We start from the raw sequence: 12417 nt of genomic DNA, 5'->3' as shown, positions 1-12417 counted from the left end.
TGTAAACAACCTAATAGATGAAAATCTGTCTCTTATACACATCTAGATGTGTATAAGAGACAGCATATATATATATATAGAACTGGAGGTCGCTGGAACAGAATGTTGCTACTCGGAGTTTCACGCTATATATATAGGAACAGCTGATGTTATGAACATATCAAACATGCATGCAAAAAAAAAAAAAAATCTTATTAGTTTAAATGAAATAATCATTCGATAGTATAATACATACTCCAAGTATCGAAATGCACGCCATCGTGTCGGGATTCAATATTTCGACATTAATTTTGCCATCATCAAGAGACTATAGGCCCCCTTGAATCAGCCACTGTAAATGATAGCCAGTGGCGAACAACAGCCAATACTAACTATAGACACTTATTGCCAAAGTTCCATGATGGGATTAGTGACGGTGCATTTTTAAACGTTTACTCAGACAAGCTCCTCGTAATTCCTGTGTAATAATAATTTGAACTAGACAAACACTTATAAGCTACGTCGTCATTATAGATCTACCATAATACCGGCGTGAATAGCTTGATTAAAATAAGAAAATTTAAAAAAAAGCCTAACAGTATGCCATAAAAGTCTTTGAAATTTAACTTAGGCTACCTTTCTTGTTTTAACCATTCTTCCAGTATCCTTGTACTATTGTTTTCCAGCGCGATCCGGCCTTTGCGATCGAAAATCTGTTGAATAAGAAATACCGTAAGAAAACAAACACACAGTATAACGGTAGTCCACTAAGTAATTGCGTGAACTACAATATTTAAAGGAACCAGAAATAAACGTGATTCTGCTAAAGAGTGAATTATATATCTATGCTTAGTGGTATGTTCATTTAGAATATTGTGGTTTAGACTGAAGGGTAAATGGAATTGCAATTCATTTTCTTATTTTTATAGGAATTAGCAATAATTCAATGGAGTGTAGGCCTACACAATGAATTGTACACCCAGAATTCGTGATTTACCTTCATGTCGTCCGGGCAAGGCCCATAGATGAATTCCCACGATAGTATAGAATACTTCAATAACAATAAACATTCTAATAACCATAACCCTATTATTATACAAATGAATTCGTTTACCACACCGATTTGATATCGTCAATGAATAGGCGAAATGAAAACAAAAAGTTCTTATCCACGACCTAGGTAGTATCAGCAAAAATGTTATACTTACTTGACATTGGACCTATAGGCCTATGTAGCAATAACCTCATTAAATGTGGCGTATTAATGTCGACATTATCGAACAGCCTTCGCCTAAATTATACAAATAATGTAGGTACTATATATACTTTTACACAGTAGCAAGGTGTTGTCTTAAATGGTAGAATGATTTTTGGCTACCCCGATACGCAAAGCCTCGCTTTTGAGAACAGTGTTGTGAAATCATGCGTTAAATGCAAAGTCAATAGCGACGAAGCAACGAACATAAAAGGAAGATTTGGGACAACTGAAGAATTATACCTCCCTGTTTGTAATTATCGAAATTTCGACCTCGTACACTGCGCCAGAGCTGGACACGAATTATAAGATCTGATAAGTTTGAAACAGCTGAGGCTCCAGAAATTTGCCAACAAGGGGTCCGAGCTGTCCAAACCAAGGGGACGATAAGACCCTCGGTCGAGGTCCTAGGGTGAAAAATCCCTGGTAGAGTTTACGGTAGTTTTTATGGCTTAATTAGATGGTCCAAATTGTACTTTTTAGATTACAGTATTAGGGATTGGCAATAAAAATAACGAAATTTGGATAAGCAAACATTACTTTTAAAATTTTGATCCGACGACATCGTCGTGGCGTCTGACGGTGGGGGGGGGGTCCAGGCCGTCTAGTGGGATTCTCCCCAACCTCCGCTGAGGCCACTACTGGTTTAAAGTAAGGTTCAAAACAAAAACGATCTCAATGAGTAGCCTTTTGAAGGTTGATTGATGTTGGAGGGCGTTGGGAACAGAGCATGATTCTCCTGTGAAAGGGGTTGGGGGTGGGGGGTGTGGAGGAAGCTAGCTGTTCGAGGAGACAGTTATCCTCCTTAGATGCATACAAAGCTAAGTTTGACAATTTTTTTAACATGGATAAAATAGAACCAATATCAATTTCTCCCATTGCCATGTGAATCGAACCATAAACCAGATGTAATTGAGTTTTATGGAAAGAATGACTATGAATGATCCAGCAACGTTCATTAATCCAATTGGTCTAGAACTTGACAAGATATTTAGGTTTATAATTATACAGTATACTGCTGTATTCATCCTTTATCATAGCCAAAAATGGCCACCCAGCGGGAATGTTTGTCTAATGACTGCTAAACAGTTTTTTTTTTCTTTTTCTGCTTCCCCACGCTTTCTATGTTGTGTTGGCAATTCACCTGAATAACTGAACAAGATAACAGATTGTTGACTTTGTAGTTCTTTCTAGTACAAGTCTAATCTAGGCATGGCATCATATTTACCTTTATAGCTTGATGTATCCCATCATTCCTCCAACTGGATTTACTCTCAATACTTACAAGCGAGCCGACAGGAAAGAGTCTACAGCCCCCTGGGGCAGTAGACATAAAAATGCATGAATCTAATAATTTGCTATGGTCATTATTAATGTCATGGCTAGTCCCCCACAAGTCTGTGCCCCCATCATGGTTGCATTGAATGTATGAACAAAATCAAGTATTTAACAATGACGATTACATTGTTTTCACTGATATTAATGCATTATCATTATAATCATTTATATTTTGTGACAGAATAAAATAAACAATTTGAATAGGAATGGAAATACGACCATGACATTTTTATTTTCAATTATGTCAAGCATACGTATAAACTAGTCCAATTGAGACATTAGATAAATATTACTACATAATGATCTGTGCATGTCCATGCTTATAGTGCTCCTATATATAATCAAAATTAATTATCAAATTCTTAAATTGAAATATGCAAATCATATCATTCACAATGATTGTTTTTCATGCTGTATTTCACATTATGTAACATTATATAATCAACATCCACTATTCAGTGTTTAATGTTTGATTTTCTGCAAAGTTTAATAAATTTAATAATTCGAACAAATTCTTTCACGTTATAGTTTTAAATACGGAATACATAATACATCCACAAATGAACGTTTGACCAATCACCAGCGGGCTACTGTAGCAGATTCATCCAAGCCAAATGCTGCCCTCTTTATGTTTCGTATTAGCTGCATGATTGGTCCATTTAAGATTGAATGATTTTGCATAATTATCATCACTCAAAAAGACCCACTGAATCAATAGACTGACAAACCAAAATAAAAATCTAAACAGAATATACATATTTTACATTGTACTGTACCATTAAATTGGCAAACTTAACATAAGAAAAAATATTTATTAGAAAAAAAGAAATTTAATTCTTCATTTGAATGTTCCATAGTATTTAATAATCTATACTAAACATGATTAATGGTTTTGACCCACTATAAATTCATAAATAAAATTGACGAATTTTTTTTCCAGATTGAGATATGAAATGTGTACCAGACACTATATAAGAATAAGACGTGATATGGATATTTCACTTTTATAAATCATAAAATAATAAAGGAATAACGATAATAATATCTCAAATGTACCTCCCTTATTCTTTTATCCATGGAATTACCTACTGTAATATTATCATAATTATTTTGTATTTATCACCCTAATCAAGGCTAATGAAGCCACTCAAGGTAAGGGGTTACTTATACTGTATATAAGAAACCAGTTCAGAAGAGATGAAAATAATAAATTATATTTATTATGTCTATAAAAACGACATATTTAAATATACAGTGCTTATCACTTGTGCCATCTTTTGTGAACAAAAAAACAAAACAAAAATATATAAATAATAGCAAATAATAATTAAAATAATAACATCTTATTTTAGCTGTCATTGCCTAATCACTGTGTATGAACAGTATCCTATTAACTTGTCATCAATTTTCTAGCTTCAGTTTCGCAAATTCTATAGCCATTTGTACAACCTGCTCTACGGCATCAATCTTGTCACCGACAGCTTGAGCGGAGGCATCCTTTCCGCCACCTTTCCCTCCCATTACGTCAGACACGTGTTTTACCCACTCGCTGGCTTTTAGGCCTTTGCTGACCACACTCTGAAGAGAAAAGAGTTTACAGTCTTTACTACTGTATATTGACAATAACATACCTGCTTAATTTGTTGGTTTTCGAAAAAAAAAAATGTATATAGCACCCTCTATGTAATACTCACGAAATAGAGCGCCCTCTATTTTAAAAATTGTAGTGGAACTGTTATGATATATCATCACATCACGTCTGTGTGAGTTAAACGTAGATGCAATGAGTCCCCATCATAAGACTCTGTCAGGGGTAGTTGTGTCGTAGAATATTAAATATATTTAATATGTTTTTCACGAAAAAAAAATTGTCAGATGATAAGTTGCATTGGGCTGCGTTGTACAAAGCTGTCTGAGTTGGCCGTTATATAACAACACATCATGTAAATTATTTATCGGACAGGCACAATTAAATATGTTTTCATAAGTATTTAACAAAAGGATAATAGTAAATAAACTGATATCTAAAAATGCATAAATGAAAAGTTCTCTACCTTTGGGACCTGGGCAAGGCATAGTATTTTGCTGTTCTCCTTGTCAACACTAACAAACATTGCTGGGGTATCCTTAGCCCCCTTCTGATATTCCTTAAGAGCGCCATCTAGAGCTTTGTTGTTAGCTTCGACGTCGAGCTGGACTACCAAGTAAGGTTTATCCTTTGAATCTTCTACTAACAGCTTAGCAGCTTCTTTACCCTGCACAGTATGAGAACATTTTCAAATTTTGAAATCACTATTAATGAGTAGGTCTGGGAAATTTAAATATCGGACAAAAAATATTGTACTGTCTTTCTATCTACAGGTATAATCATTTATACAGTGCTGTATCCAAGGGATTCATAGTGTCGAGTGTCAAATTCAATGTAAAAATTTAAGTGTCGGATCCCGTTCTGATATATGCACTAATAAAATAATTAATGTAAATCATAATCTTCTATTTTTTCAAGAATATGAATTGAGTCATTAAAATTTTAGTTCAAAATTTTGCCCTGGGCTAGTTCCAATAGGCTTTCAGAATACAAAAAGATTTAGTCTACTGTTAATACAGTATTAGTCTGCTTCTGAGAATAGGTAGCAGAATTCTTTTCGCATGAATAAGAAAAATTTTCCAATTATAATAAGACTTTTGTAAACCATACATTTAAAATTTGTCTATCTATTCTATGCTGTATGAGCATAAAAAAAAAACTTCCAACCTTTTGAATAAGAGCTGCCTTCCTTGCTTTATCAAGATCATCCAAAATCTTCTTCAGATCAGATAGTCTCTGCCTCATCTCATCCTTACTCCACTGGGAGATGGTAGCAACATTTAAATCCTTCACAAAAAAAAAAAAATTAAATTAAAGAATCAAAACCTTGAATCTTGACAAAGTTCTTCCAATTATAAGATGTGAAGACAAGCCAAACCAGTCGCTTCTCACAAATCGTGTTTCAGAGATAACTGCCGAAATATGTCGGAAATTGTTGTAAAAATTTTCAAAATCTATTTTATTGCACCAAACTAAACTTTATACACCTACATATCATGCTATGTTTTTATTTTAACTATTTTCAGTGTTAAAACAATATTTTTAACGATTTGATGATTGTCTCTGTCTGAGAGATGCCCAAAATCGTAAACTTAGAAGGCTTATTTCTCAAATACTATTCTTCAAACAGCTGTATATTTAAAGTTCTGTAACTTCATAATGAAATGTTGGATTTAAACGATTCTTTTACCATTTTATAATTTTAATATTACTGCTTAACCATGCATTTCACTAAAAATCAATTTTTTTGGCGATGACTGACTGGTTTGGCTTGTCTTTGCCACATATAGAACATGTTAATTAAAATATTAAAATAAAAAAATAAAATAAAAGATAAACTAACATTCACACTTACATTTCCAATATCAACAATTTGTTTGGTGAGCTCCTTCTTTGAGAAAGCACCTGTCTTTTCATTTTCCGAGATTGTTGTGGAAAGTTGTGAAATTTGCGAGTTGATGGCAGCAGCACGTTTAACAGCCTTTTCGCCATCTTCGCCAGTCACCGCCACGATTCTCCGAATACCCTTGGCGATAGCTTCTTCGCTGGAGATAACAAATTGACCAATATCTCCAGAATTCTTTACATGGCTGAAACATTAATGAAGAAATAACTTTACTTGCATAACAGCTGATTTATGAGAAAAAGCTTTTACTTTTATTGAAGTTGTTTTTTGTAAGAAAATACATTAAATATTGTTCTGATTTTCGCAAATTAATATTAGAGATTAACATACGTTCCACCACAGAACTCAACGGAGGTGAGAGTTCCAGCCGGATTGTCCGGATCCTCCACAAGGGTCTCGATGGGAATTCCAATTGAAAGAACACGTACGGGATCTGGATAAACCTGGATAACAAAATTAACATGAACGATTTAAATCTCTATGCCTTTCAACCTCATGGTTAAACAGAGTAATTAGAGTGGCAATGATAAATCTCTAGAGGGCAGCAGATACAAATGATTGGGCTTACCTCATCAAACACAGCTCTGAGGCCTTGAATGGCTTTTGCAAGAGCAAGTGGAACATTCTTATCATACACAGTCTCGCTCTTCTTTATAATTTCATTTGCAATTTCTTCAGCTTCTTTTATCTGAGCAGTTGTCATGGCGCCCTAGACATGTTAGAAAACAGAGAATGTTATTGATAATTATGGCCTAATGGTTTGGCGCAGTGGAAATGGTTAGGCATCTCAAGGTCGGGTTTCAATCCTTTGCTGTGTATTCTGCTTGTGTCCTTGAGCAAGACACTTTATCTACATTGCTTCATTCTGTCCAGCTGTATCAATGAATACCAGAAAATTGTTGGGAGTAACCAGCAGTGGACCAGCGTCCCACTCCAGGTGAGTATTACACTCTCATCTGCTTCACGTTACTTGAAACTATGAGCCATATGAGCCTATGAGCCCTGTGGCTCAGCAAGGATTTACTTTTATTCTTTAAGCAACGTAAGTAACAATTGCACTAGAGTAACAAGTTATCTTCAGTATTTTTATTCCTGGTTCATTGGATCCATAGATAATTATGTTTTCCTGATGATGACATAATTTATATCAAATGTTATGTTTCTCTTGTATTATCAATGTATTGTAAGTCACATTTATAACCTTTTTTTAATTGTTGATGATTTAGTTTGAAATGAAATGAAAAACACAATGAAATATTAAATAGCAACATAATGGCATGTATTTAAATACTTGGAATATGTATTATAGTTTCTTATGTTTTGCGTGGCACTGCAGCCCTAGTTACTGGGAGTATCTAGCTTAAAAATTTATTGGAGCCGTTGACATCTTGATTGCAAGCCTAAAGATATAACACTGTGTCAGCCACAAAATAAACCAACTAATTCGAGGCTACTTAGCAATCATCATACCTTAGCAGAGAAATCAAATCGTAGTCGATCAGGTGCAACAAGCGAACCTCTCTGATCTGCCTCACCAAGCACCTTCCTGAGGGCAAAGTTCACGACATGCGTAGCAGTATGGTTGCTCATGACTGGTCTTCGACGCAACTAAATAAAAATACATATTCATTGCTCTTTAGCTTTGTTAATGTTTTCACAGTATAGGCTGTAAGTACAAAAATAATATACTTTTGACCTAAAGAGACAAATATAAAATGTCTACTACAACCACACGTGTCGTCCCACAAAACACATGTGTTTGCATATGTTTTTACACGGTCAATTTGTGGGACCTTACCAACGACAATATCTAAGGGGCGGGGCTTAGTAGAAAGGACCACTTGTATAAAAAAACAACACTTAAACATAGAAACAGCTTACCTCATCAATTACAAGTTTGAATTCATCTCCGACCTTGATCCCTTCGCTGTCCACTGCAGACACTTTGCCAACATGAAGCACGTAACCACCTTTCACTTGGACATTTGTTACACGAAATTCAACATTCTGTAAAAAAAACACAATATGTATTTAGATGTAATGTATTGCAGTTAGATTTATATAGCGCTTTATACCGGTCTCAAGGCGCTCGAGGTGTGGACTGGCTCTTACAGTAACCTGCTTCTCCCTTAACTGGTCCGACATATCTGACGGAGGGGTCCGAACTAAGGGGCTGACTAGAGCCTCAGTCGTCAGCCAAGAATAAAAATCCTTCACAGGGAGAGTTTTTATGGCTTAGTATGGTTCAAAATGTGCTTTAGACCACAATATTAGGACTGCAATCAAAATAACGTTATTTGGATAGATAGGCAAATTATAACTTTTTTTTATTTTACAATGGGGGTGGGGAGTCCAGGCCTGTCCAACCACTGCACCTAAGGGTCTTTTCGTGTACGAGCTACCTGGTAAACAAATTATGTACAATAGGCCTACAATTTAAAGTACTTATCCAAGAACCAGCAAGCGTGCCATTTGAATATTATTCCTGTACATTGCAGTGCCCCTGCCTTAGCGTAAAACACTACATTATTCATTGAAACCCTCTGATTACTGTTCAGTTGTGGACTAACCTGAGGCCCAGCCAGTATGCTTCTATAAGGTTTCCCCCCAAAGTACTGCAAGTAAATCCTTATGCTTCCAAAGAATAGACAAAAAGTGAAAAATCACTTACAATGTTGCCTTCTTTCTCCATGAATCCTTCGTCATAGATCTGCCCTCCTTGCTCTGCGTAGAAACAGGTTTGGTCCAGGAGGATCCCACACTCATCACCATTCTCAACCTTCTCAACAAATTGCTTGTCTTTCCTAATTGCTATTACGGTTCCAACCGCAGACTCAAAATCTAGAAAAAGAATAAATTAATTAGGCATTTATGAAGATGAAAATGATAATAATAATCAATACTTTAGTAGTAGAGTCAGCAGCAATCTATACTGCATATGTAAAACGTATACTGCATGCCAAATGAGAGCGGTTGCATTTCAGTCTCTCAACCATAAGGTCAGAGGTTCAAACCTGCACTGTGAATTTTGCTTGTGTCACTTTACCTCTTTTTGACTCTCTCCACCTACGAGTATTTTACATGGGTACCAGGTAGGATGATGTGGCAGTGAAATGTATCAGTTTGTATCTAGGGAGTGGAGGAGGTTGCACTCCCGTTCAGTGACTTCCTTCCTAAGTGTCTCTTAGTGCCTTAGCTCCCCCCGAAAACTGGTACCAGCTAGTTTAGTCCGTCCCCCATCCCAACAATATTCCATAGCAGTGGCAGATTCAAGAGGGGGAGAGGAATTCAGCATGGGCCTCCTCTAAATTTGTCAAAATTATTTTTAAAAATGGGGGAAAAAATGTTCAAAATTTAAGTCCAAGTGTGCCATTTCCGGCCATAATCATACTTATTTTTACCTCAGCCTCAACCATGTGGGGCTGAGGTGAGAGGACCCTCCATCTGTGAACGTTTCTGGCTGGGCCCCCTCTATTTCAAATTCCTGGATCCGCAACTGCATAGTAAGTCATTTAAACATTGAATAATATTGTTCTAAACTTTTGTTACTGCCACACAGATTTTCAAATATTCAATAACTAAAAAGTGACACTTACTGTACACTCCATTATTGCTTGTGTAGTTGTACTTAAGTAGATCATTAGTTGGGGGCACTTTCCTCTTCTCCTTCAGTTCATTGATGGCGTATACGTCTAGACTAATGGTGTCGTCTACTCCTGATCCCTTTCCTTGTGATTTCAACTGAGCTGCTTTCTTCTCCACGTCATATTCCTCATGGTCTATGGACATTCCTTTCTCTTCCACCATAAGTTCTGTCAAATCCACCGGGAAGCCATATGTGTCATACAATAGCCAAGCAGCTTTGCCTGATAAAAAGAAATAATTCTACTAAAGAATCTTATTATTATCAAACTACTGTTCTAGCATATTGCAAAGTTATGCTTTTAAAAAGAAGTTTACATTAAAAATATGTATAAATTAATCAATTGTATACATATCATACCATAATAAGGCAAACTCATGATCACAAATTGGTTGTATAAACTACCTCAAAGGCCATGTGAACTAGCAACTGAACAATAAATTGTGGTCTTTTGTTTCAAATAGAGCTAAATCATTGTTTCCATGGAGAGACTAACAAGAATCAACCGTATACTAACCTGGAAATACTTTTGAGGAATCCCCTAATTTATTAATGGTACGTTCCAAAACTTTCCGACCTCTGTTTAGAGTCTTTAAGAACTGTGCTTCTTCATCGTTGATTATATCCATCACCATCTGTGGGTCTTTCCTGACCTCTGGAAATGCATCACCCTAAAATAATTTAAAGTAAGTCAGACATGCTTGTTATGTAATGGGAAGGGTTGTAGATTTAGAAAACTACGGGTGGGTGAGTGATAACATTAGTAAACTCTAAATAATAAGATTAGACTTTAGGATGGAAAAGTGGGCTAGTAAGTGTGGATGAAGGGCCATGAAATTAGCTTTAGACTAGGTGGAAATCTTGAAGGCTGTGTGGACCCGCCCACCATAACTACATCCCTGAATGGCATTTGCTTAAGGCTGTCTTCCATAAAATCACTACTATCTCCTTCAGCTGTCTGTAGGTCTGTAATGTGCATTTGATTAAATCTGCTAGCTGGGCTTTACAAGTTAGACACATTTTGCTGTTATCTAAATGAAAATATTCAACTAATTTTTTTTTTTGTAAGAATTTAAAATTTTTTATAAATTCCTACCAAGACTTGAACGACAACTGGGATAAGCGTTGCAAACTTCCCTGGAGCGCCACCAAGCTTCTCTGTGATGTACCTTACGCCTCGTCTTAGGATCCTCTTCAACACATAGCTGTCAATCACAATTAATTTGCAATATTTTATTAGTAAATTACAAAACAAACCTACATTTCTCCACATCTAAATACCATGACCAGATTCAATTATTAATCATTTTCCCTATATTTTATTATAATTATTTTTTTGGATAATAGATAAGATGGATTGAGGATTCTAAATGATCAACAGTATCTGTATACTTCATCCTCATTATAGATGTTTCAAATACTAGTAAATAATCAAGCTTCAAAAGTTACCACAAGGTATATTATTATAATTTAATTCAAATTATATAGAAATAAACCATTATAATATTGTGATGGTAGGTATATCAAGGTATGTATGTAACACAAAAATCAATTCCTACCCTCTTCCAACATTATCTGGTCTGCCACCGTCTGAAAAAGCAATGGTCAAGGTCCTCGCATGGTCAGCAATTACACGGTACGCCATGTCCACTCCATCCGTGTCCTCTTTTCCTACTTTGCCAGTATAAGCTCTGGCACCTGTAGCCTAGGATTAGAATTAAGGGAAAGTTAATTTTCTTTGACAAAAAACGGTTGTATGCCCATATATAGTCATGATGTGCCTATATATGGTTGTAATGTGATGTCATCATGACCATATTTAGAAATGTCACATGTCTTTGGGTAAATGGCAAAAGAAAAGAATGGATTCCTCCTGTGTACTTACATTCTGAATGGCATCAAAAATTGGGGTAAAAAGGTCGGTGTCATAGTTTGAGGTCTTGCCTTGGATCACTGATGCAATTCTTTCTAACCCCATCCCTGTGTCTACAGATTTTTCAGGTAGAGGCTTTAAGACAGTTGCACTCTCCCTGTGAAGAGAATGAAAGGAAAGAAGGTTGTGTAATGGTGTGGCAGGGCTGGTGCCAGCTATAAAAAAGGAAGATCATGGGTTCAACCACAAATATGTCAGGATTTTTCTCACAACTATAAACAACTACCAAAAACAATATCAAGTGTACAGGTCGTCTCCCTCTAATTAAAGACCACCTCCAATTAAAGACCACTTTTCAGTGGTCCCAAATTAACAAATTTCTTTTATTTCTATTATTCTAATTAGAGACCAAAGCTAATGACCATAAAAAAAACTCTGGTCCCAGAAGCGGTCTTTAATTCGAGGGAAAACTGTAAATGGCTTGTATCTTGTGAATGGGGCTACCACTGTATAGTAAATATATTCTGTATTAAAATTAAATACGACAAAGAATTTTGAATATTGTGGTTATGAAAATACAAAATTAAGTACCTGTTAAATTGGATGAACACAAGATTCCATAACTCAAGTACATCTGGGTCATCCAGGTTCACCAGGTGCTTCGCATCTCGTCCGCCAATGCGGTCATAATGAATCTCGGTACATGGTCCGCATGGCCCGGTGTCACCCATCTCCCAGAAATTGTCTTTCATTCCGAATGGGAGAACTCGGTCTTCAGAGATTCTATAATGAAATATTACATATTTCAATCATTAAGTATGATTAATAATATTAT

At 35.8% G+C, this 12417-nt stretch overlaps 2 protein-coding genes across 3 annotated transcripts in view; both read right to left on the bottom strand.

Moving 5' to 3' along the window:
• The window catches only part of LOC117119016 (CMP-N-acetylneuraminate-poly-alpha-2,8-sialyltransferase-like), a 6128-nt gene extending 4748 nt beyond the window's left edge, over positions 1-1380 (bottom strand). The window contains exons 1-2 of the mRNA XM_033263797.1: positions 1188-1380; positions 616-692 (exon numbers count right to left, since the gene is read on the bottom strand). Of these exons, the coding sequence (XP_033119688.1) occupies positions 616-633 (18 nt within the window). The 5' untranslated portion in view covers positions 634-692; positions 1188-1380. The remainder of the gene's footprint in view (positions 1-615; positions 693-1187) is intronic.
• Positions 1381-2779: 1399 nt separating this feature from the next.
• Positions 2780-12417, bottom strand: part of LOC117118995 (alanine--tRNA ligase, cytoplasmic-like) — a 14517-nt gene continuing 4879 nt past the window's right edge. The window contains exons 4-17 of one of the 2 annotated variants that reach the window (XM_033263769.1): positions 11595-11739; positions 11269-11414; positions 10806-10914; positions 10227-10380; positions 9663-9932; positions 8738-8907; positions 7948-8073; positions 7537-7674; positions 6635-6775; positions 6397-6509; positions 6016-6250; positions 5328-5447; positions 4627-4827; positions 2780-4150 (exon numbers count right to left, since the gene is read on the bottom strand). In XM_033263769.1, the coding sequence (XP_033119660.1) occupies positions 3974-4150; positions 4627-4827; positions 5328-5447; positions 6016-6250; positions 6397-6509; positions 6635-6775; positions 7537-7674; positions 7948-8073; positions 8738-8907; positions 9663-9932; positions 10227-10380; positions 10806-10914; positions 11269-11414; positions 11595-11739 (2245 nt within the window). In that variant the 3' untranslated portion in view covers positions 2780-3973. The remainder of the gene's footprint in view (positions 4151-4626; positions 4828-5327; positions 5448-6015; positions 6251-6396; positions 6510-6634; positions 6776-7536; positions 7675-7947; positions 8074-8737; positions 8908-9662; positions 9933-10226; positions 10381-10805; positions 10915-11268; positions 11415-11594; positions 11740-12417) is intronic. The other variant, XM_033263768.1, reaches the window with a different exon arrangement.

This window comes from Anneissia japonica, unplaced genomic scaffold (assembly GCF_011630105.1).
Source record: "Anneissia japonica isolate Jap-2015-1 unplaced genomic scaffold, ASM1163010v1 scaffold1826_len1998817_cov189, whole genome shotgun sequence".
Classification (NCBI taxonomy): Eukaryota; Metazoa; Echinodermata; class Crinoidea; order Comatulida; family Comatulidae; genus Anneissia; species Anneissia japonica.
This window is presented reverse-complemented; position numbering and strand designations above follow the sequence as displayed.